The sequence below is a fragment of the Sciurus vulgaris genome (assembly GCF_902686455.1).
Source record: "Sciurus vulgaris genome assembly, chromosome: 7".
NCBI lineage: Eukaryota > Metazoa > Chordata > Mammalia > Rodentia > Sciuridae > Sciurus > Sciurus vulgaris.
In genome coordinates this window covers 102,747,628-102,774,146 of record NC_136467.1, presented here as the reverse complement: position 1 = coordinate 102,774,146, position 26,519 = coordinate 102,747,628, and the positions used below count along the sequence as shown (strand labels likewise).

Here is a 26,519-nt window from a genome sequence, read left to right as displayed (position 1 = left end):
AATCTTTCATCATTCATACCCTTTCTGAAATAATAAAATATTGCATGGAGGTGATAGCATTACCTCTCCGTAATAGTATGGAACTAACTTCTTTGCCAATACCAAGGACAAAATTAGGCCTGTGGTTTTAGAAAGAAACAATAACTTTGTTTTGTTAGCATCCAGTTACAATTTTATTGAGGTTTTACATTTAATATCAATCTTATCGGTATAGAATATACTATTTCATTTTACATCACAGTTAAAGTAGATGGACTTCTGTGATATGCCCAAATACTAGTGTAGGGAAAATATCATCTACAGCATTTTAAAAATCAGTGATAAGGCAAAGTGCTTGTGCAGCATGTGCAAGGCCCTGGGTTTGATCCCCAGTGCTGCAAAATAACAATAAAATAAAATAAAATGTCAGTGATAGATATATTTTAGAAATGCTATAACATTAACAGTAAACCACAATGCCATGAGATAATTAATTAATCAATTCTTCAATGAAGTGCCTAATCAGTAATAGGCATCATTGGTGTATATAGATTAAGGATAAAGTGAGATGGATATAATAAAGAAAAATCCCATGTTGGATTAAAAATTAACTAAAAAGCCCTAAAATTCTCATTTTCATTCAATGTCCATGCATGTACCCTTCTATACTCAGAGACAGATGTTCTGTGTTTAAAAAGATGTTTTGACTATTTCGCAGTAAGTAAACAAACAGAATCATCAAATGTGCATTGTATTTGTTTTTCCAAAAATTTTTGATGTTTGTATTCGAAAGGAAAATGGGAAACAACCTCCCGATTTTTCAGGGAATTTATATTCTAATGAGAAGGAATCAATTGAGCTTTTATTCTCTTCCCACTTTAACCAAAGATTTCCTTATTAGTCTTTGATCGAGTCAAGTCCATTTTTGTAAATGCAAACATAATAATCCTAATTAATGCTTTAGTAATTAGTCAGCCAAATAAAGGCCTTTTGATAAAGGAAAGGCCTTTTGATTTTGGATAGATTATTGTAGCACAAATTAAGAATGGCTAACTGCTCTTTTTCTATGAGTACATAAAATGAAATTAAAACTTCACATTTGGTGCATGTAAATTTAAGTAGTTAAGTATTGTCAATTATTTTTCTATATCTGTATGCCATGTGCTAATGAAACCATAAGGAGAATAAATGTATGCTTTAAAGGAAAAATATTGACAGAACTATATTTTTAAAAATTTATCAGTTTTAACATAAGATTTTATTATTTTAATTTCCATCCCAGGTGAAATTTACCCCAAGATGTATCACATCTGTTTCTTTCTGGTGACATACATGGCACCACTGTGTCTCATGGTGTTGGCTTATCTGCAAATATTCCGTAAACTCTGGTGCCGACAGGTATGTAATGTCAAATAATTTGCTTGAGTTTTCTTTAGGATGTGCTTAAAACTTAAGAATGCATACAGTCAGTATAACATGCTGGGCGAAGGATCATTTGTTCAAAAATAATGAGATTTTAGTTGTGAAACTATGTCTTGACAAATTTTAGAGTGATATTTAGAGAATATCTTAAGTCTTGCCTTAAGGAATTTAAATTTATGACCAAAATTTAACCTCGGTGATTGAGTTGATTTTTGTCTAGGAACAACATTATTAATTTTGTTCTTTATGAGAAGAAGCAAATAAAATTCCTTTAAATTTTCCTGAGACTGTAAGTCTAGAAGGTAAAATTTTAAAATAAGATTTACATTTTAACATATGGGTTAAATCTCCAACATCAAAGATCTAATTTTTAAAAGGGTAGAAGAATCAGGTTGAATTTAGAATTTTGAAAACTTTTATAATTCCCAGTTGAGTTATTGCAATCTGTAAGATAATTCTGCTGTGTCAATGAAGGCTTGTATTCATTCACTGTCTTATTCACTCACCAAACATTCATACGGATCTTTCCCACATTTGTCTTGCAAAAAAGCAGAAAGTTCCATCCTATGTCACTGAGGAACACATAAGAAGGGGCACAGTCAGATGCAGGATGAAAATCACCTTAATTATGTAAGTACAGAGAACCAGAGCAAGGCATAGTGGAGGGAATCCAAGTCCTGCAACATATAAGTATTGAAGCATTAAGTTTATGATTTGAATGAAATCACTAACATATACCTGTAGTGATTTATAAAGGCACAGGAAAAGGATATGGCTCAGGCTCTTATTTTTGTAAGTTTTATCTTAAAATGCCACAGTTCTTGAAGATGTATTTTTTCCTTCTCTAAAATGATTGTCATTGCAATCAGGTTTCATCAGGTTATCAGGAGTTTATCAGGTTAGTGGAAAGCCATGCTGTTATTCTGTTTTATTTGACATATTTTATTGAACAGAAAGAACTTAACAGGACCATCTTAATTTGTTAAGTGGATTTCACAAACCTATTATTTGGTCATTGGGATTGGGTCTTCATTTGTGTCTAATTCAACAATTGTTATTCAAAGTCTTTTTTTCAAGATCATCTTTTTACTAATTGGATATGAACAATACTTGCATTTTACAAATATGTTGTATAATTTCAAAGAGTTTTCTTTTTCTCAATTTTTTTTGGTAAAGAAACCCTTTTTTTAATGACCTTCAAGTGCAACCAGTAGCAAAGTTTATTAGCATTCCATTCCCCAACCTTTTTAACTAAAAGAACCAAATGTGAACCATTGTAAAACATGAGTGGTGATTTTCTTGATCCCAGTGAGTTTCCTCAGCATTTTCCACGGGCCCATGAAGTGAAGGTCACATATTTCATGGTGTTTTGTGACTGTAGCATCCCACTTCCTGGTGCCTATAATTGTGTTGGCCAGTTTTCACCAGTTATTGTGCTATAAAAAAAGGTCTATGTGGTTTGCAACAACAATTCTGTATCACTCATGTTACATGTCAGTGCTGGGGATCAGCTGCGGCTTCCAGCAGAAAGCTGGAAGATGTGGAATGTCGCTTGAAATTTCTGCTGTGAGCTGGCATATGTTATGCCTCCTTACCTTTCAATAGCTAAACATGTTGTCTTTTTAAGCTTGATCATGAATGGAAGCATTCCTGACAAAAAGATACAGTAGGTCACAGTGCTATGGGGATCTTCTTGCAAGCTAGGGATGGATAATCTGGAATAATACAATATAGAAAAATAAAAATTACAGACCCAAGGATCAGACAGCATGAACTTAAACTCTCACAATGTCACTTAGTAGTTACACAATTTTGTCAATGATTTAAATTTTTGTGCCTCACTTTCATCTTCTAAGTGGGTTTGTATAGTATCCACCTCACATATTGGTTACATGCATTAGACTAATTAAGGACCTAAAGCATAGAGACTGCTCATTAAATAAAATACCTTAATAGTATATGCTGTTATTTGGCTTTCAGAAATTCTTCTATTTCCAAAATAACAAGTATGTGTTGAATTGTTGAATATGACTGCTTTTTTAAAGGACCTCTTTCATAGCACTTGTAAATTGCTTTTTAATGAGTCATTTATTATCTATCTCCTCTACTGTATTAAATTAAGATAATATACTCTAGCCTTTATGTTCGTATCACTACAATTAACACATGCTGAACACATAATCCTTGTTCAGTAAATGCTTTAGTTAAAAAATGAGAAAAAGAATATGAGAAAACACTGAGAGTTTACATGGAGGAGGAAGTAGAAGAATTCATTGCCCAGTTACTCGGAGAGAAGTTTTAAGAAAACCTATAATTTGAAAAAAATCACTGAGGAAGAAAATAATATTCAGTGAGCACAGAGGGATGAAGACATTTTTATTTAGATTGAGATTCTGAAAATGTTCAGTGTTAAGAACATACCATGCGACATTTTGCTGATCAGTGTGCATAATGCATAATACAAACTCATATTTGTTTATTTATTTGTAAATTAACATTCCTTTAAAACACCTTAAGGGTGGTACATGGATCTGCCTTGCTAGCATTGTATACCCATCCCTTATGTGTTACCTCACATAGAAAGTATTCAAGCACCATTTTTAAATAGACGGATGACTACCAAATCCCAATTTATGTCTTCATAACTTAATTAAGTTTGTAGTTCTCAATTGCTCAAACTCTAAAATAAGTTCAAGATTGTATTATAGGTATAGAAATAATCCACATTCGTGTTGATGAATTGTCCTGGTTAGTGTGAACCACGTGATTCAGAAGATTGCAGTAAAATGCCTGGGCTGTGAAAGTAAAAACATTTACAAAACAGATTGGAATGGAAAATGGCAAATTCAGCTGAGCTCACTTTAGCAGCCACAATAAAGTAAATTAACCCCAAATGGGTAATTACGTAGAATTCTGCTTGAGCAACTCTCAATTTCCAACTGCTAGTGTCTATAAACAGAGTTGTAAGGCATTATGTGTGCCATAGGCTACATCAAGTGAGCCATCAAATGAAGGCCTGTCCTATTTGTTTTAAATTACGGAGATGCAGGGAATCTGTTATATACTTTTGAATTAGTAAGCATAAGATTATTAGTAAGTGAACTGTGTGCCCTTGTTCAACTTTCTCAAGAACTTTAAGTTTCATTAAAAGAATTAGCTATTGCTTTGTTGAAATCAATTACTTACATTTTTTTCCCCACAATATGACTTAGACAACTAAACAGACTGTTCTCTAGAAATCTTCTTTTTAAGAACTTCTTAACCTTGGCTTGCTTGGCCCTGTGTGCATTGTGTCAGCATTCTTTCCAGTTCTGATCCTTCAGAGAGTTCAACAACACTTAAATCTTAACGATTGTGTGAACTTCTGTTAAATCATCTCATAAATATTTATTAAGCACACACTGTTTCTGGTACTGCAAGAGGCATTGGGGATAAACTATAATGTATATTTGGTTCTGAGATTATATTTCAACTTTCAAAAGACTTTGAAAGAACATCTAGTTCCCAGTTCTGTCTTAATCTCTTCTGTTTCTTCCTATTTTTTAATATTCTTCTTGGACAATTTAAAATTAACACAGTAATGCTAAGTGATAACAAATAAGTCTAGTGGTGAGAAAATCATAAATCACAATTGCAGGGCAGAATCATGAAGGCAGTAACTGAAGTCCACACAAAGAAATAAAGAGCACCAGTAATGGTGAAGACATAGGTAAATATAAAATATTGTGTACATGTACTTTTATTTGTAATTATTTCTTATATCTAAATTAAAGGCAGGTGCATAAAATAATAAAGATTCAATTAATGATGTATAAAGATGTAATTGAAAGGAAGGAAGAGCAGGAATGTAGCTATATTGGAGCAAAGATTTTTGTATATATTATTGAAATTAAATTGGAATTCATTCATATTGCTTGTTTAGATTAAGTTGTTGATTGCAAACTGAAAAAATCTAGTGAAATAAACAAAAGGACAATTAAAGTGGCATACTAGAAAATATGTATTTAACAAAAAAATAAAGCATTAATGGAGGAATAGAGGAGCACAACAGATATGATATATATAGCAAACAAGGATAGAAATAGGAAAGAGAGTAGAATTAATCTGATATAACCTTCCTATGTACATTTATTAGTACACCACTGTGAATCTCAATATCATGTACAGCCACAACACTGGGATCCTAATTAGAATAAATCATACTCTATGTTTGTATAAATATGTCAAAACTGACTCTACTGTCATGAATAACTAAAAAGAACAAATAAAAATTAAAAATATATAAAATAAATAAAACCCTCAAAAAAGAAAACAAGTAGCAAAATGGTAAATACAAATTGCAGCTTCTCGAAAAAATAGACCCAAATGTACATCATGTCTGTTTAGGAACAGACTTCCTTAACAAGACTCCTAAAGTGCAAGAAGTAAAATCAAGAATCAGGATTCCATCAACAGGATGGAGTCAAACTAAAAACTTCTTCACAGAAAAGGAAACAATTGAGAATGTGAAGAGAGAACCTATGGGATGGGAGAAAACATCTGTCATCTGCACCTCAGATAGAGCAGTAATCTCCAGGATATACAAAGAACATGAAAAAGTCAACACCAAAAAAACCCCAAATAACCCAATTAACAAACGCACAAAGGAACTGAACAGGCACTCCACAGAAGAAGAAATACGATTGGTCAACAAATATATGAAAAAATGTTCAACATCTCTAGCAATTAGAGAAATGCAAACCAAAACTACAATGAGATTTTATATCACTCCAGTCATAATGGCAATTATCAAGAATAGAAGTAACAATAAATGTTGGCAAGAATGTGGGGAAAAGGTACACTCATTGCTGGTGGGACTACAAATTGGTGCAACCACTCTGGAAAGCAGTATGGAAATTCCTTAGAAAACTTGTGATGGAATCACCATTTGACCCAGTTATCCCACTCCTAGGTTTATACCCAAAGGACTTAAAATCAGCATACTAGAGTGATGCAGCCACATCAATGTTTATAGCAGCTCAATTCACAATAGCTGAACTATGGAACAGATGAATAAATAAAGAAATTGTGGTATATATACACAATGGAATACTACTCAGTCATAAAGAAAAATGAAATTATTGCACTTGCAGGCAAATAGATGGAACTGTGGAATATCATGCTAAGTGAAGTAAGTAAGTCCCAAAAAACAAAGGCCAAATATTGTTTCTGATATGCAATGCTAACTCACAATAATCAGGTAGGGTAGGAAGAATAGAAGTACCTTGCATTAGACAAAGTGAAAAGAAGGGAAGGGGCAGTGGAATGGGAATAGGAAAGATAATAGAATGAATCTGACTTTTATTTTCCTATGTGCTTATATGATTACATGACCAATGTAATTCTACATCAAGTACAACCACAAGAATGAGAAGTTATACTCCATATGTATATGTCAAAATACACTCTAATGTATAACTAATTAGAACAAATAAAAAGAATTAAGAAAATCCTTCTTTAGAAAGTAAATAAGTTAATCATCTTGCTAATCTCTACTTTGAAAGCAAAATTATCTAATTATGCCAGCCATAAGATACTCCAATAAGTTTGCCAATGAGAGGTTAAAAAAATAAATTTCATCTTCTCAATAATTGCATTAAGTATAAATGGGTAAAATATTCTAATCAAAAGGTATAGAATATTAGAGTAGATAAAATCAACCAACCAACGAACAAACAACTTTCTGCATCAAGAACAAATACATCTCATGTTCAAAAGTAAGAGTAGGTTAAAAGTAAAATAGTGGAAAAACCATGTTCCATGCAAAAGAGAACTGAAGTGATCATACTAATATTAACCAAAATAAGTTATAAAATATTACAATGGATAAAGAGAAACAATTCATGATAATAAATGAACAAGTTCATCAAGAAGATATAAAAATTATCCACACAAATGAATCAAACAACTGAAACCCAAATAGACCAAGCAAAAACTAATAGTTTGGGTGGAATAAATAGATAATTCAACAATTATAGTTAAAAATTCCACTATTCCACTTACTCTAATGAATAGAAAAATAAGGCCGAAGACCAGATTGGAACTGGAAGATCAGAACAAGACTATCAATTGCTAGACTTAACAAATATCTATAAAATACAGTACACATTTTTCCCAGATGCATATAGTACATGCTTCAAGCAAATCGTATGATAGGGCTTCATAAAACAAGCCTCAGTACATGTTAACAGACTAAAATAATAAAAAGTACAAGTACTACCACAATAGAATTATATTATAAATTAACCATTAAAAGAAATTTGGGAGCTAAAGATAATGCTCAATGGTTAGAGCACTTGCTTAGCATGTGAAAGATCCTGGGTTCAATCCCAAGCTCTACCAAAAAATAAAAATCTGGAAAGGTTACATATATAACAACAGTAAATGTTATACTTTGAAATAACCACTAGTTAAGACATGAAAAGGAAAGCCAGAAGTTATTTTGAAATCAATGAAAATTAAAACACAATATATCAAATATGTATATGGAGTTTAATAAAATATGTACTGAGAGAAAAATTTATATCTATAAGCATCTATGTTATAAAAGAAGACAGACACCAAAGTAATAACCTAACATTTCACCTTAAGAAACTAGAAAGAGAAAAAAAAAAGAAAAAAAAATAGTTTAAAGAAAACAGTAAAAATTAGAATGAAAATAAATGAAGCATAAAATACAATGGAAAAAAACAATAAAACTGAAAGTTGATACTTTTAGAAGATCAGAGAGAATAACCACCTTTTACCTAAATTAGTCAAGAAGTGAAAGACAACTCAAATTCCTAAAATCAAAGGTGAAAGAGGGATCCTCTCTACTGATATTATAGAAATCAAAATAGGAAAAGGGAATATTATAGACAATTTTATGAAGTAAATTAGAAAACCTAGATGAAACAGAAAATTTCATAGAAAGGCATCAAATGTAAAACTGACTCAATGAGAATTACAAAATCTGAATAGACTTATACTAAATTACTAATCAAGAAACTTCCTACAGAGGAATTCCCAGGAGGCTTCTCCACTGAGTTCTGCCAAACATTTAAAATGTTAATATGAATGCTTTACAAACTTTCAGAAAGTAGAAGACAAGGAAACTCATCCCTTAAGGCTGAGGGAACTCATACCCTGCCACCAAAGAAAACTATAGCCTAATTAATTAATTATTAACATAGATGTGAAAGTACTCAGGAAAATACTATCAAACCAAATACAATAATATATTAAAAGGGTTACACATGATGACCAAGTGTGATTTAAAAATATAAGGTGGGTCCAATATATAAAAATCAATCAACATAATACATTAGATTAATAGAATAAAGTGAAAGACTCACATAATCATTTCAATAGATGCAGTAAAAACATTTGACAAAATATAACTTTCATGATCAAAGTTCTCAAACAACTAGGTTAAAAGAAAGTTGTGGATATGATAAAGAGCAAAAAGACTGAATATTGGTTAAGATAGAAATTATCACCAAATTGGCCCATGGAGTCAATATAATCCCTATAAATTTCTAGATGTCTTTCTTAAATTTACAAAATGGACAAGCTAATACTGAAATTAATATGTAAATACAAGGAACAGAAAATAGCCAAAATGATCCTAAGAAAAACAAGCTGAAAAATTCACTTTCCAATGTCAAATCCTAACATAGCACTATAGTAATCAAGACAGTATAGTACTTACACATAGACAGGCATATAGATCAATAGAACAGAATTCATCATTTACAAGTAAACCTGAGTATTTATGGTCGATTTATTTTTGGCAAGTGTTTTAGTCAGCTTTTTTTCTGCAGTGACTAAATTATCTGACCAGCACAATTACAGAGGAGGAAAAGTCTACTTGAAGGCTCACGGTTTCAGAGGTCTTAGTCCATAGAAGGCAGGCTCCATTCCTCAGGGCTCAAGGTGAAGTTGGACATCATGGTGGGAGAGGATGGTGGAGGAAAGCAGCTTACATCATGGTGATCAGGAAGCAGAGAGAGAATCCACTTGCCAGATACAAATATATAACCCAAGCCATGCTCCAATTCCCACCTCCTCTAGCCATACCGTACCACTTTGGTTACCATTCAGTTAATACCTATCAGGGGATTAAATTGATGATTGGATTAAGATTCTCACAACCCAATCATTTCTCTTTTGAACTTTCTTGCACTGTCTCACACAGGAGTTTTTGGGGGACACCTCACATCCAAACCATGACAGCAAGAGTTACAACATAACTTACCAAGGGGAATCAGTCTTGTCAGCAAGTGGTGCTAGGACAACTGTATAACCATGCACAAAGGAATGGAGTTGGAACCTCCTCACACCATATACAAAATTTAGCTCAAGTAGAATCATAGGCTGAAATATAAGAGCTAACACTAAAATACTTTTAGAAGAAAACAAAGGAGTAAATCATCATACAGTGGTTCAGGAGATGAGTTCTTAAATATGACACCAAAACTACAGTCAAAAAATGACAAATAAATTAGACATCAAAATTAAAACTTCTGTTCTTCAAAGTATATCATTAGAAAGCAAAAAGTAAATCCATAGAATGTCAGAAAATATCTGCAAATTATATATCTGTTTAGAGATTGGTATCTAGCATACATATAGAATTCTAATGAATGAATAAGAAAATTTAAATACTGAGTCTGGGGCTGAAGCTCAGTGACAGAGTGCTTGCCTAGCACGTATGGGTTCAATCCTTAGCACTGCTTAAAAAAATAAACAAATAAAATAAAGGCATGATGTCCATCTACAACTACAATTTTTTTTAAATTTAAATACAATTTTCATATACTCAAGAATTTTAATAGAAGATATACAAATGAACAATAAACAAATGAAAAATTGTTCAACTTGATTAGTCTTAGAGAAATGCAAGCCAAGCCCAATAGCTATGTTGTCATAATCATTGGGGATAGCCAAAAAATTTTTTAAAGGATAATTTTGATTGTGAAAATGTGGAGAGATTAGACCCTTTGTGCATTGCAGTTGGGAATGCAAAATAGGTAGTTACTTGGAAAAACATTTTGATAATACCTCAAAATTTTAAAGAACTACTATATGACCCACCAATTCAATCCTACGTACACAACCAAGAGAACTGAAAATACGTCTACACAAATACTTAGACAACAATTTTCACAGCAGTGAAATCATTGCAGAAAAAAGTGGGAAAAATCCAAATGTCCATCAATGAACGAGTGGATAAACTAATTTTCATCTATACTCACAATGGAGTATTATTTAAGTTATGAAAAGAAATGAAGTTCTGATGCATACTACAGCATAAGTGATTATTGAAACATGATGCTAAATGGAAGAAACCAGGCACAAAGGCCACCTGCCATATGGTTCTTTCCATTCATATGAAGTATTGAGAGTTGGTAAATTTATAGAGACAAAACGATTTGTGCTTGCCAAACATTGGCAGGAAGGGACAATGGGGAACGATTACTGATGAGTTCAGAGCTGTGTTTCAGGATGAGGAAAATGTTCTGCAATTAGGTAGTGATAGTGTAGTAGTTGTACAACTCTGTAAGTATACGCAAAACTACTTCACTCCTTAAAAGGGTCAGTTTATCGTATATTAATTATATCTCATCAACCTTTTTATAAAAAGAAAGGGGGAAATGATTTTTTAAATAAAAAATTAAAAAGATGGAGAGAAGTTCTTTTAGAAAGTTCTGCTAAAAATGTAAGGAAATTAAAAGGGTTAAATACAATTTTACATGTAGATGTAATGAAAGAGTCCAATTGAGAACTACTCAAGGTTCGTTTGTGAGTAAAGACTATCCCTGGAAGTGCAGAAGAAGAGAAAGTAAACATCAGTTGCCAGAAAGGAGAAAGGAAGTGCATTTCTTACAAGGAAGAGCTAGTACCCTGAATGATGGATCATGTAGAACCAATGGATCTAGAGATGATCAGGGGACCAGAAACAGGTTTGGGGTTAGCTGAGAGGATCAGTTATAGCAGTTGTAGTCCATAAGGATGTAGGCTCTGAAAAAGTGGGTAATTACTGAGAGAATAAAGTTAACAGAGAAGGGATAACAAAAATGATTACCATCCTTGTAACTTAGCACATGGATCTTGATGCTAATGCAATAGTGGCAAGGTTTTTAAAAAAAAAGTTACAAAAAAGTAATAGAGTTTAATGGGAAAAAGTCACTAGGGTATTGGAACACAATCATTCTCAAATGTTGTCGAGTGTGAGGAAGGAGAAAAAGTCCCATTTTCCCTGCCAAACAGAGAACTACGTGGTTACTGTTTCATGGAAGACAGCCAGCACCTCTCAAGTGTCTGCTGCACTCTATGCTGATGAAATGGGTAATGAATCAGGGAGTAGGGTAAGGACAAATGTGGCTTGAGACACCGCCTCCTAAGGCAGGTATTTGTTACATGCGAAGAGAAAGCATCATCCAAATTCTCAGACCCTTCCAGCTACAAATTTAACTCTTTGCTTTTTTCCACTTGTCTTCCTTTTCTAACTCCCAACAACGCTGGTTTCTCAGGCCCTTTGTTGCAGTTTCAAGTTCTGTCACTGTAGTGAAACAGCTTTCACTAAAGTCACCAATGATTCCTACAGAATAATTTTCTAAAATTTTCTTGCTGGTTCCTTTTACAAAATTAAGCAATTATGTTCATGATTTTACTGTCCATATAGTCCCCACCCTGCTCTCCTATATTCTTTCTGTGTCTCTTTCCTTTGAGAGGTTATCCTCTCTTTTCTGGCCATTGAATGATACTGTATTTCGTTTGTGCACTTTTTAAGATGTCTCTTTTCCCAGGCACTTTCTTAATGAGGTAATTGAAAACGTGTAGATCAAACTATTCCTCTGGATACACACACTTAATACATACACATAAGCACACACTGTGCTTTTATTATAAGCTTTGGAATCAGATGATATCAGTTTTCCAATTTTGTTCTTTTTTAAAAAAAATGTTTTGACTATTAAAGGTCCTTTGCATTTTTTAATCTAAAAATGTCTTTTATTGATATACTTCACAATTAAAATTTAAATTTTTTAAACATTTAATTTAAAATATTACTTGAAATTTAAAAAAAAAACTAAAAAGGAATTACTATTTGGCTAATGTTACATAAATGTTACTATTTATGCAAAACTAAACTTTATTTAACAGTATTTTTTGGTGGTGGTAGGGATCAACCCAGAGCCCTGTGCATGTTAGTCAAGTGACCTATATGCACAGTCACAAAATTAAACTTTATTTATTATACATAGCATGCATAATTTTGTGAAGTGAGTATGACTCCGGAGCTTTCAATACCTTTACCTAAACTGTGGGTACATAATAATAGTTTTTCCTATTTGTATTCTATAATATGAGACAAATAAGCATATTAAGTCCTTTGCATTTTTATAAGAAAACTTAAAATCTGTGTTTCAATTGCTAAAAAATCATAAAAGAGTGTCGTGATTTTCAAAAGGGATTTTTGCATTAAGTACATGGATCAATTTTGAAAAATTGCATATTAACAATACTAAATCTTCTAGTACATAAATGTCTTCATTTAATTAGGCCTTCTAACCAAATTTAATATTTTCAGTATACATTTTTTTTCTACATTTTATGTATAAATGTAAAAACATTCTTTTGCTATTGAAACTTGTATTTGGTAATTAAATTTTCCATTTTTTATTACTAGTATAAATACATAACGGTTGATTTTTGTATTGATTTTGTGTCCTGCGTCTTGCTAAATTCATTTATTAGTTCTGGTGTGGTTTTGGCCATTACTTAGGATTTTCTTTGAAAGCAATGATTTCTTCTCAATCGAATCAATGTGTTTGCCTTTTATTTATTGTTCTTGTTTTCTTATATTGGTCCAAACTCTTGTACAATGTTGAGTAGAAATGGTACAAGAAAACTTCATATCCAGTCCCTGTTTTATAAAAATATAAATCTTTCTCAATTTAGTAGGGTGATAGCCAAAGACTTTTCATAGATATCCTTTATAAGATTGAGAAAGTTTCCTTTCATTTGTTACTGAGAGTTTTTTAAATCATGAACAAGAATTTTTCAAATTCCCATGTTGAATTTTTCAAGTGCTTTTATCTATTGAATTTATCTTTTCTCTGCCATTAATATGACAAATTTAATTAACTGATATTTGAATATAAAGTCAAAACTGTACTGATGGAAACATTCCAGGTGAGCAAATGGAATCATCCTATTTACACATTGCTGACTTTGATTTGATAATGTTTTTAAGGAGAATTTTGTCTCTATTCAGGAAGGATATTTGATTAGTAGTTTTCCTCTATTATCATTTCTTTGGCTATCAAGGTAACTGCAATCTCACAAAATTTACTGCAAAGTATTATCTTGTCTATGAATTTTGTAAAAAATCAAACAATATATGTGTTATTTTTTTCTCGTTGCAAAGAATTCATCAATGAACCTATTTGGACTTGCACATTTTTTGTAGCAAGGTTTGTGAAGTACTGTACAATGTCCAGTTTGGTAATCTGTGTCTTTTAAAAAGGAACCTGCCCGTTTCATGGCAAACTTACTTGTTGTTCATAAGAGTTCTTATTCCCTTTTTAATGTCTGTAGCATGTTTTCCCTTTTCTTATAACTTCATTCTGGTCACAAATACTTCTTATGATGGTATAGCATCCAAGGTCCATCATTTACATGATAGTTTGAATTCATAATGGTGAATTCCTCTTTCAGGACATATTTTCACATAAAAGATGATTTGTGATGTTTATGATAGTGCTACAAAAGTGTTGTGTTTGTCCATGTGCTATCCACAGCCAAAGACTATGAAGCCCTCACCACCATGACAGGGAAAGAACTTCCCACAAGGGCAGCCTCTCAGGATGGAACTTTTCAGGACTTTTGTATTATTATTACTGCTTTCATGTAACTAATCATGTATTAAAAACTTTACCAATTCCCATATCGCATTGCACAAGTTTACAGATGGAAAACTTGCATCACAATAGAAAAATATGAGTTTTGAAGTTTGATAGACTTGACTGCAAATTCTCCTTTCACACATTCAAGATAGGGACTTGGATATAATCCTTCTCAGTATCTGGTTAATCAAAACCTATAAAATGAGATTTAAAATCCGGTTTAGGGATGCATTAAGAATTACCCACAATTATTCATAGTTCCTGAAGCTCAGTTAATGTCAGTAACTCCTAATTAATTTTATGCCAAGTTTCTCTAGATACTCAATTTCTTTGTTCAGCTTATCAATGGAGAAAGGTATATGTTCTCAAAATGAGTTGCAGGATTGAACATTTTTTTCTGTCCTTTATTTAGGTTATGATCTGAAAGGGGCATCACTAACCCTTTTCTTTAATGACTGCTGGGACCATAACTGTGCCCCCAGTGGTAGTTTCTCTTTATGGGAACTGTTTCTGATAGTTGCTAAAATCATCAGATGCAGATTGTTGGTTCTCTCCTTCAGGGGAACACTCAATAATAGAATCACAGAAGTTTAAATGCTCTCTCTGAGATCATTTAGAAAATAGTTCAAGACCATTTAGCAGGCATTTTGGGGGCTTTCATGCTACAGTTCTGGAACTTTCCAACTTTCATTGCTGCTTCACTTCAATTGCTTAAAAAGTTAATTCTTAGAGTCACAAAAGAGGAAGGATTCTCAACTGCTATCTTCCTTTAACCAATGGAAGAAAAGACTGAGCTGTTCCACCACAAAGCAAAATGAGTAGTCTACAGAACAGAACATACACGGTTAGGAGAAAATCATTTATTAGATGTTTTCTATTTAAATTCATATTTTCATTAGCATCATTTGCCTCTTCTTCAAGAGAGAAGATGGTCAAAGGGAGCATCGTATTATTTCTGCTGTGTGGACATCAAAGTAAAATTCTGAGCTCCAATTAAAGATTATCTAACAGACTTTGATCTTCTGGTGTAAAAAGCAACAGAATCCATCTAACATTCATTCTAAGAGACCACAGGGACACATTGGTCTGTCCTGGCGTGCAGCACAGAGATAAAAGCAACAGCTGAATAATCTTAATAGAACTAAGACAGCCGTATGGTGTGCTTGTTGGCACAATTTCCTCTTTAAAAAAAATTATGCATGCTGAATTTTATTGTTTTGCTCACTAAACCCTATCAATCTTCATGAGCTTATAATTAAGAAAATATTGTACTTGGCAGAACTCCCTGGTATTATCAAATAACTTTGAAAAGAAATGGAAAAGTACAAGTTGTGTCACTGTTGTTTCAAATTCTAGCTGTTTCAAATGTTAATATAAGACCACAAAGGATTCTCAGTGTTTTTTGTGTGCATTTTAAAAGGCTGAACCAAAAAATTGGTTTCAAACAATTCCATAACTAAAAATAGTAAACAACAGAGAATAATTTGTTTTCCATTTTTCCCAAAGATTTGCTTTGTCCAAACCTGAGAAGTACAAAAATCTAACAAAAGCAATAGGTAATTAAGTCCTCTCTCTCTTTCTGGCAGCAGATGGCAGTATTGATGCATGAAAAACCCATTCAGGTTACTTTTTCCTTTACCTGCTAGGTTTTTCTCCTCTTTAAATTTAGGCAAGGCATCTGAATCTAGAAATCCTGGTGGGATGATATGGTTGCCCTTTCCTTAGCATTCTTACCCCCAGTTTTTATTTTTCCTCTTACAAAAAGATATGTTTTCCATTTGCTGTTCTTAGTACACTTCGACAAAATTATTTTTAATTTTTTTTCCCACCCAAACACCTATTTGGCATTCGATTAAATGAATGCCAAGAACATACTCAACCTAGCAAATTCTCTGGAGAAATAGGCGCTCAAACTTCCCAGACAGCCAACGTCTGGGACACTTTCCTGTGTCTTCTAATGACTTCTCCATAGTGGAACTTTCCTAAACCAAGTAGCAATAAAGGATTCCCTTTCCTTTCAGATTCCTGGAACATCATCCGTAGTTCAGAGAAAATGGAAGCCTCTGCAGCCGGTTTCTCAGCCCAGAGGGCCAGGGCAGCAGACCAAGTCCAGGATTAGCGCTGTGGCCGCTGAAATCAAGCAGATCCGCGCCAGAAGGAAAACTGCGAGGATGTTGATGGTGGTGCTTTTGGTGTTTGCAATTTGCTATCTTCCAATTAGCATCCTTAATGTACTAAAGAGGTAAAGGACATCTACTATTTGAAAATGAAGTTGACATTTTAATTAAGATTTTTTTTTTTTTTTCTTTTTGCAAAAACCAAAATCTCACCTGCCTGCCTAGATACCTTGTCAGGCCAGATGACTTAATTATGTTGTTGTTACCAGCAGGTAAGGCGAATATCCTTTGAGAGTTCTTTGACATGTGCTCTTGTTCATGCAGACTCTCAGTTGAATGGCAGACATAAAACAGATCTTCCTCTAACCTCCTCAAGCTAATTGCTAAACCTTAGATGTAGAAAAAGTTCTAATGCCAAAAAAAACCAAAAAACTCATTTACAGCTTAGAGAACAAATGTTTTTTGCAAAACCTTATTCTCAAAGACATAGATGATCATGATGAAATTCTCTCACAAGTATAAAAAGATAAGCTTTTGTTTGAGGCACTAAACAACAAAAGTAAAAGCAGATATTATATGCTGCATGTTTAACCTCCGAAGAGAAAATCCATTTAAATCGATTGCTCAAGTTGAATATTAATAAAAAAATTAGCACATATTTTTCAATGGGGAAAAGTATAGAATTTGTTATACTGCAAACACAACTATTAAGTTGAAATAATGGACCAATGACATGAAAAGTGAATGCAGAGGCAGTGGTCTACTATGAACTTCATGACCAGTCAACTTTATTGGGAATTAGCAAAACTATTGCAAATAGACAGGTCCCAAGGCTATACTAATTCTGTTTATAATAGACTTCAAACTTAACCTTGAATTGCTGCTCTTTTTCCTGCTTCAGGGTCAATATCATATTCCTCACAGCTGGGGACTCTGGAGAGCAGCAGCTTTGGCTGGAGCCAGACTGAAGGTGGTAGAACCAGCTGCAAAGATTTCTCATTCTCTTTGGCCCTTGTTTTTGATTGCCTAATGGTTTTTTCAATAGAGAAAAAATGGAAAATAAACTTTTGTTCAATAATATTATTTACAGCCGTCACAACCTTAAATGTATAAGACTTTTGGTGGCTTTTCCTTGAGTCATATGCTAGCTTATGAAAATTGTTTTGACTTCCATATCTTTTCATATCCACCCCCTCTTATTTTTCTTGCTCAGAGAAATCCCATACAAATTTATTCTGAACTTTTGCTAGATGTTGTGTTCTGCTCTTAAGAATGTTATAAGCAAATGTGCTGTAATAATGGATTGGTTTCTCTCTCTCTTTCTCCCTCTCCTCTATTACCCAGTCAAAATTCAACAAAAAGTGGATTTACTGCTCTCTTGGTTGTTCATTTGAATTTCCTATATCTCAGCACTTGTACCTTTTCCTTTCATTATTTCCAAATACTTACTTGTCAGTAATATTTATCTTATACTTCTGAGTTAAATATCATCCTATCCAAGGAAAACAAATAGCTTTCTAAGGAAAAAGTCCAAGTTCAATTTAAAATATTTTCAAGCTTTCGAGCGTTTTCTTTTCCACAAAGTTAAAATGTTTTAAAAAGAATCTTGAAAATCGTTCTTCTCTTCACCACATACATTTTCTTAAAATACTTAGCTTTGGGCTTGCCCTGAATATTAAATGTTTTTTTCTTTCTCTCTCACATACAAAAAAGTCCTAGCTTATTTTCCTTGAAACTTAACTTTTTGCCTGATAAGTCGAAACCAACTTCTTTAAAGCAGTTTGATTTGTCTAATCCTGCAAAGATTTTGAGGTAGAGGGTTGTAATACGTTATGAATTCCTTTCGTTCATATTATTTTACCCTTTATTGTGTTTTTATAAAACTCCAATACAATGTAGAGCATCACTTTGTTCTAGAAACACATTTCTATCATACACCTTCTCATGGAAAAGAAAACATGGATAGGACACAAGTCACAAATTAATAATGGTGCCTCCAGCAGTAAATACATCATAATCTTTGACCTGTATATTTACAGTAGCTGAAAGTTGTAGGCAAGTGAATAGAATTGTTGGAGGAGATAGTTCTAAAAATGGAACAAATATTAAAATATCCCCTTATGAGATGATAATGAAATATTTTTCAGGGTTTTAGAATACATAAAAAAATATAAAAATTCATGAATCTTAAGAAATTATCAGAATCTTGCCTACCATAAAATAGTTTTTGCTCTGAGTAAAAGGAGGTCCCAGAAGCCAAATTTCAGCAAGGGTTGGATTATCAGAGTTGAAGAAATACAATACTTTGATCAAGGCACAAATGCAAATAAAAAGTAGTACTTAAAAGGAATGCTTTTTAAATCATACTACAGTGAATATCAACACAACATTGTTCAACTTATTTAGAAACAAAATAAAATAAAGGGGAAATATATTTAACTTCTGTATTTTTATCCATAAAATGTATTGCATTTGCTATTTGCAGGAAGGAGAGACCCCTTTCTCTGATTCTACTCAGTTTATCATTTACTGATTGTGCCATGGTGTCTCTGTTCAGGTACTGACGCTGTTCTAAAGGATTCTGCTGTCATAAAACTATCTGTGGTCAATACCTGCTCTGAGGACTAGGAGTTAGACCTCTACCAAGGGCCCTGTTCAACTTGGAATTGATTATTTAAAATGTGCCTGCCAGAACCACTCTGGATTTTCTGTTTTTCTTTTCCTACAGAGTATTTGGAATGTTTGCCCACTCTGAAGACAGAGAGACTGTATATGCTTGGTTTACATTCTCACACTGGCTTGTATATGCCAATAGTGCTGCAAACCCCATTATTTATAATTTTCTCAGTGGTGAGTTTTCAACTATTTCTTCTATAAACCATAATTCTGATAGAGGGTGAGGGACTGGTAACCAAAAGGTTTGGAACAATCTTGAAGTATATGAAGAGCTTTGTTGCTACTTTAGACAAATTTTTCTCTGACCTAATTTGCTTCAGTTTCAGATAAAATTATCTGAGTGATTTTTTTTTTTTTTTTTTTGGTAAAACTTGAAGAAATGTTGAAATGGGAAGGCAGTGAAATTTTTTACAAAATGAATAACACAGAATCTTGTGTGTCATACTTTAAACTTCTGATTTACAACCATACAAAATACTTTTGTATGTTTTACCTTCCCTATTGTTCCTTTGCTGAAATGTCTGGTCTCACTGACCACAAAACTATTCTTCATAAATAACACATAAGGTAAACAATACACACATACACGCATCTATAAATTATTCACTCTATGTCTATAGAATCAATGTAATTATAAAAATTATTTTAAATAACTATCGTTTTCTATTTTACCTACCTTTTAGAATTGTGTTTTCATTGGTTACATTGTCTTCTTCTCTACCCTGTTGTCTAAATATAGGATATTTTTTACATGGAAGAATAATAATTCATTTTATTGCCATGTCAATGTCCTGGTATGGGTTTAAGATTGAGTTAGGGAAGACAGCCAATAATTGCTGAAAACTTTGGGTGTCCTGATACCTTAGCATTCATCTTCTCATGTAACGACTTGGTAACCTAGCAGAGTAACTCAGGCTCAGAGAGAAGAAATGATGGTTCCCAGCACTATCATTCACTCTAATAAAAGGGATTGTTTCATTCATAACTTTCCATTTACCCATCAGTAATTTAGATACGGAGATACTACTTCTAAAGATTTTTCCCCCTTTTGTACTTTGTTCTGTCTAATGTAAATTATGAAACTTACTGTTTTAGTAAAATTTTCTGGATATTTTGTTGAATTTTTGTGTGTTAGTAGTATTTTCTTTAGAATATAATTGCAGAGGTTATTTCTGTATAGTTTGGGCAACACATGACATGGCATTCATTAGTTTTGAAATTATCAGGTATCTGGTTATGCCTCTATAGGTGATCGTTTTTATTATAATTTTATCATTCAATACAATTAAATTCACAAATACATGAGGTAGGAGTAAAAAGAATGAAACGAATTGTGAGCGTCACATATGAAAAGTCTCATTGTTACAAGAGTCTACCAAACTTGCAATAGTAAGTTTCCCATTTTCTCCATCTTTGCAGAACATTGCACGTCGTTTGGTAGTTTGGCTCAGGGGAGTCACTCGGTTGTACCTTATGCATTATTTGTTGAAACGTTTATGCATAATTCCTTTCTCTTTCATTCTCCCTGATTTGCCAGGAAAATTTCGGGAGGAATTTAAAGCTGCATTTTCTTGCTGTTGCCTTGGAGTTCACAATCGCCAGGAGGATCGGCTCACCAGGGGACGGACAAGCACAGAGAGCCGGAAGTCCCTGACCACACAGATCAGCAACTTTGATAATGTTTCAAAACTCTCAGAGCAAGTTGTGCTCACCAGTATAAGCACACTCCCAGCAGCCAACGGGGCAGGACCGCTGCAAAACTGGTAGAATATTTATTCATATGACGAGGATACCTGAGTCAAACTATTCTTTTTTAAAATATCTGTAAACAGAAATTTTATTACCATAATGATCTGAAGCTAAAATTATTCATTGATTCATTTTTTTAAAAAACAACTTATTGCTCTTTGGAAATAAAAAAAAAGTGAGTTTAAAATAATTTCTCAACTTTTGACTTGAACGTGTTAGCAGTTTAACATTACTGAACGTATTTCAGGTTATTTGACTTTTAGCTTCATGTATTAGAACTTGAGTCAATTAAATGTTTTAACATTTCTAATTCTTTTTATAATCCCTTGTTATTTTAATCTCACACATTCAGATTGGCTGTTATAAATCACCAAATATTATCCAGTGATTTTCTTTTGGTTAAAGAAGTAGCAATTATTAACTCTCAACTAACAACTGACAAATGTTAATTGACTTCATATTTTTAAGTATTTTTTTGAAAACTCACAAAATACTATCAATACAATGTGTCATCTGAAAGAATATATATAAACTAGAATATTACATTAGAAAACTTTAAAACTATCAAAATCACATAAAATACTGTTAAACTCATTTTAAAAAAACTCAAAATACTTCAATGTGACATCTAAAAGAATATATAGAGTATTATATTAAAATTTTAAAAATATCTTTCAAAACCACATAAAATAAATACCATTAAATTTTATTTTCTACTAGTTTACTACTCATTGATACAATTTCCTCAGGTTTATAACCTTACCATTGAAAATATTTCTTCCCCAACATATGACCAATAAAACCATAGATTAATATTTTAAAATTGTAGTAACTCCTAATACATAATAATTTCCATCTCTTAGGTAAAACTTTAACATTCATTTAACATTCATCATAAGCTAAAATCTAGGTGACAGGGAATATGGAAGAGGTGGGTGCCTTCAACAGAGCTGTAGTCTAGGCAGGGAGACATGCTGAAGAGTACAAAGGACAGACATATCACTCACGGGGATGCTATCCAATGTTTGGCACAACCAAGGAGGAGGTCCTCATCAGAAAATGGGCCATACATTTAATTACACTATGTCAGTGCTTACCACTGAACCTGGTAGTTAGGAGAACAGAGAGCCTTCCTGTCAATTCACACACAAACTAAAGGAGTAGAGCATAGATAATAGACCTGCAATACTCATTTTAAATTTGTTCTTTTTCAAAAATCTTCTGATTCAAATATTCACCTTGAAATTACATTAAAAGTGGAAGAAGGGTTCATGAAATGATGTTCTTCATCTCATAGCAGATCTTCTGATTGTATTGAAACAAGATATTTGAGAAAGATTTGGACAGAATATTTTCTTAGAAGATAATTAGTATTTTATTATCTTCTCTCTCTCTCTCTCTTTTTCTTTTTTGCCCTACTCATCATTTTCAAAGAAAAGCAGTGCATCCAGATTTGTTTTATAATCTTTTGAATTTAGAATTCTGTTACCTTGTGCCTTTTCCTACTCAAAGCAAAAACTACCCTTTTATACAGATTTACAGAAGTTACATTGCTAAATACCCCTCCCCCCATTAACAGTGAAAGCAGGTATTTTGTACGTGTGAGAATTTTTTATCTTACGTATGCTGCATGAAAGGAGAGTTGCAATTTTCAGATTGTAATAAAAGTTAGCACTTTGGTTTGAGAATAATCTCAAATAACTTTGGTAATATGCCTTAATAGCAAAGTAAAGCTCAGAATAAGAGTGAATATTTTAAACTCTATTACCTAGTTCTTACCATTTAAAGGAGATTTTTTTAAAAAATGAGAGAGGAAGAAAGATGGATAGTCAGACAGAGAGACAAACACAAATTCTGAGAGGTGGCATTTGTATGACTGATCAGAAATCAGAATTTCTTCGCTCTAAATCAGTCATTCTCAAAAGTGTGGTTCCTGAGCCATCAGCATCAGCACCTCCTAGGAACTTACTAAACATGCAAAACCCAAAATTACTGAACCAGAAACCTTGGGGGTGGTACCCAGGAATCTGTGTGTTAACAAGACCGACAGGTGACTTTCAAGCACCTTAAGATTTGAGAACCACTGCTATAAATGATACCATTTGGCATCAATTTATTAGCCCATGTGAAATAAAGTCTCTTACTGCACAGGTATCTACAACAGGGACCATCTTCGTCACTACTGTCAACCTGGTTGGAGGTCTGAAAGAAGAGGCTGAGTGTCAATGCTGAACCTCACCAGTGTCATCTCACTCAAAGAGATAATGGTTTATAAAACAAGTGCCACTGTGTTATAAGTGCAACGTGAAAGAAGACTGGTGTCCAGGCACTTTTATGCATTATAGTGATCTGGATGACTTGTGTTCTTAACTAAAACTTTCAAATCCCCTGTTTTACTTATTAAGGTTTAAGTTTTGTGAAAGCAGGTGATTTTTTAGAATTACCATTGTCTAGAAGGAAAATCATAAAATAAAGCCAGTACTTAAACTCTGGGAAAGGAATAATAGACCATGTGTGTATCTCTCAACATGTGGACCCTGGAATTTCCTAAGACAGCTGGACTTGTATGGATACCTTAAGAGGACAAATGGTAAAGAAACAGGTGTTCCTAAACCTTACCAATGTGATGGAATAAAGGGTCAACTACTTACCTCATTATGTGCTAATGACACAAATGAGAAGATTTCTTATGAAGATTGTGTTGGGACCATTTTATGCTATACACTGAATATGTATCTCTCTTTTTTCTGCTACATTTCCAAAACTTAATGTGGTAACCTGTGTCACTGAAATTTTGTTTTCAATAGGGATAATAATTTTACCTAATATGGATTATGTTTGAACTTCATTATTTCTGAATTTCTACCAAACCATGAAAACCTTGATATTTGATTCAGTCATTCAAGGCAAAAGATTATACCCAGTTTTTAAGAAAAATTACTTCTAAATTTCACAAAACATGGAGTTTCCTGGATATTAAATACCTGTCACAAATTATTGATAAGTTAATTGCAAAGCGTTAGACACAATGATATTGAGTTTCACTTCCAGTGTACATTGTTGTAATGAAGATTAAGATAATCCTCATAAAATGTACTCTGAATATGCTTAAATCTGAAACTTCAAAATGGCAAATCCCCAAACTTGTTTGATCCAAATTGCAAGGAGGGTTATTAGTATTTTGATACTAGTGTAATAATATCATGTTTTGCACTTGATATTTATGTAAATCATAATAATAATCAACTGCTTTTCAAAAATATCTGGCTAGTTATTACAATTTAGAAAGCTTTTAAATGAAAGTTAGTTTCACAACTAATGACTTTTCTACTTCCTCCAAGTCACAAGTCAAAACTCAAACAAAAACATAATAATTCCATTAGGTTATGTTCTAATGGTTCTCAAATTGCATGAAGCAAAATAATAGATTTTTAGAGCCAATATATAAACAGGGGACATACTGTTAATTTGTCAATTTTATTACTTTATTTACCACAGAAAATGAAGTACAAAGGCATGAAATACACTTACTCTCAAGATTCAAAAGTATTTGTCTTCTAGATAACTACTGCTATTGATAGGGGGCAAAAGATGCCCCCAGTTTGCCACGTATCCTTATTCTTTAAGGTTTTTTCTTATAACCTTTGAAGTTAGAATGTCTTTTTAGTTTTCCATGAAATGTGTTCCTGTAGTTATGGTGTCCCATGTGTGTAACATCATGTCAATTGCTCAACAATTATCTTATACTTTTAAGAGTTATTTATGCCTGATTGTACTGTCTTCATGAAGAAATGTCTTATCAAATCCAAGGTGATTACACATCTGCTGCTGTGAAGGGTACTCATGATGTGGTTTTTAAGTAAAAAAATCATATTGAGAATTCTATAATCACATCACACTGCCCTCTCTAGTGTATGAAAATGTTGTTGTTGTTGATTAGATAAATTGGATATTTGCTCATAATTAGTGTCAAATCTTTGCAGTTAAGGATCAAATTAAATCCTCTGGTGCAGTACTTAATGACCAAAATATTTTTCCCAATAAGTTTATATAACCAGGGATAATCATGATATAAAAGATCTTTAATATTGTTTCTAAGAGCAGTATTATAATAAAGGTTAAGATTAACACAGAAATATTTCTTAAAAGTTATATGAAGTTATATACATAAAGCATTAAATTTTGTAGCCTTCATTCTGAGTTGGAGGTTCAATATGCTTTTGTCTTAGAGGAAACAACCTCATGATTTTCAATTTATTATCATATTATGTAAATGTATTCAATTTACATAATTAATTGTTCTAAGCCATTATATGTAAGACTGTTTTAAACTCAATGATGAATTTTGAAAAAAAATTATTTTCAGTTTTAAATGATTCTGTTAAATTTCAGAGTCAAGTGCCAAGGATTTTAATTTTAAAGGTCCTTTCTTATTCAACACTTTTAATTTTAACCTTTCTCAAAGGTAAAGTAGTCAGGCAAGATAAATACTTGACTCCTAGGGAGATATGATTGGAGTTTAGGGCTATTCCCCAGGAGTAGGTGAACTTTTTCATAGTGAAGTCAAGCTATTTCAGTGGTGAGAATGTTTTGCTCTGAGCAATGGATGATCACTCAGCGGGTATTAACCACCTCTCCCTTGAACCAGCCCTGAGGAGAGATCGGAGCAAATTGGCCTTGATTCAGGCAATGGCCATGAAGGAGAAGTGAGCACCTCTTTGGTCCCACCCTCCTTTCACTGCTTTCTCACTCATTGCCTGTAGGGCTGATCCCCAAGCTCAGCACTGACAGATCTTTCTTAGCAATTTTTCGTGCCCTACGGAGTTCCTGGACCTTTCTTCAGTCCAACACCATTCAATGACCTTAGGCTTTCACTATTTCTTAACAACAATTGGCAAGCAGTAAATTTGAGAACAAATGAAGCAGAACTCAAGGAAAAAGTAAAAAAAGAAAAACAACTATGTTTTACAACAGAAAAGTTATCAATTTTACGTTTTGTCAAGTCATTTATTTCCTTCCCAGAATATCAGTGATTCTCAGAATAATGTTCATCATGGACTTTTAGATGTATCCAGTGTCTTTTCCAAGTCCCAGCTAAGCTTGCTGCCTCACACTGGAAAGGATTCCAGTTTTAGATCCAAAGCCATGGTAGGTCAGTGGGTATATGTGTGTGAGGTGCCTGCAACACCTTCAGAATCAAAACATCAATTACATTACTTTTTATAGATCCAGCCCCTATGTAGTAACAGATAATACTTATTTTTAAAATGTTATTTATTACATGATAAATTCATAATGCATTTTAAAATGTTTAAGGCAATATATTAATTACCAGGGAAGTGTGAAATAACCGAAGTGCTTGTGGAACTGGGAAACTCCTGATAGTGCATAATAACCCGAAGCTCCATTTACTACTAATGTGACGCCGAGGATATCTTCAGAAAAGACATGATGTTCCCTTTTACAGGGCACAAATTTAAAAGACTTAAATGGAGAACTTTTGTCTATTAAACTGTGTCCAGATCATGCACAACATCCATTATGGAATGGGAAAAAACACTCATATTAGAGCATTACCAACACACACATTCAAAAACTGTAAACTTTTTGCAACTGTAAATCTTTATGTGTGTGTGTGTGTGTG

At 33.0% G+C, this 26,519-nt stretch overlaps 1 protein-coding gene across 1 annotated transcript in view; it reads left to right on the top strand.

Annotated features, from left to right (window-relative positions):
• The window catches only part of HCRTR2 (hypocretin receptor 2), a gene marked incomplete at its 3' end in the record, with an annotated part of 100,772 nt that extends 77,691 nt beyond the window's left edge, over positions 1-23,081 (top strand). Inside the window, exons 4-8 of the mRNA XM_079147645.1 lie at positions 1,262-1,377; positions 16,355-16,575; positions 19,179-19,300; positions 20,664-20,889; positions 23,027-23,081. Coding sequence (XP_079003771.1) covers positions 1,262-1,377; positions 16,355-16,575; positions 19,179-19,300; positions 20,664-20,889; positions 23,027-23,081 — 740 coding nt within the window. The remainder of the gene's footprint in view (positions 1-1,261; positions 1,378-16,354; positions 16,576-19,178; positions 19,301-20,663; positions 20,890-23,026) is intronic.
• Positions 23,082-26,519: the final 3,438 nt, after the last annotated feature.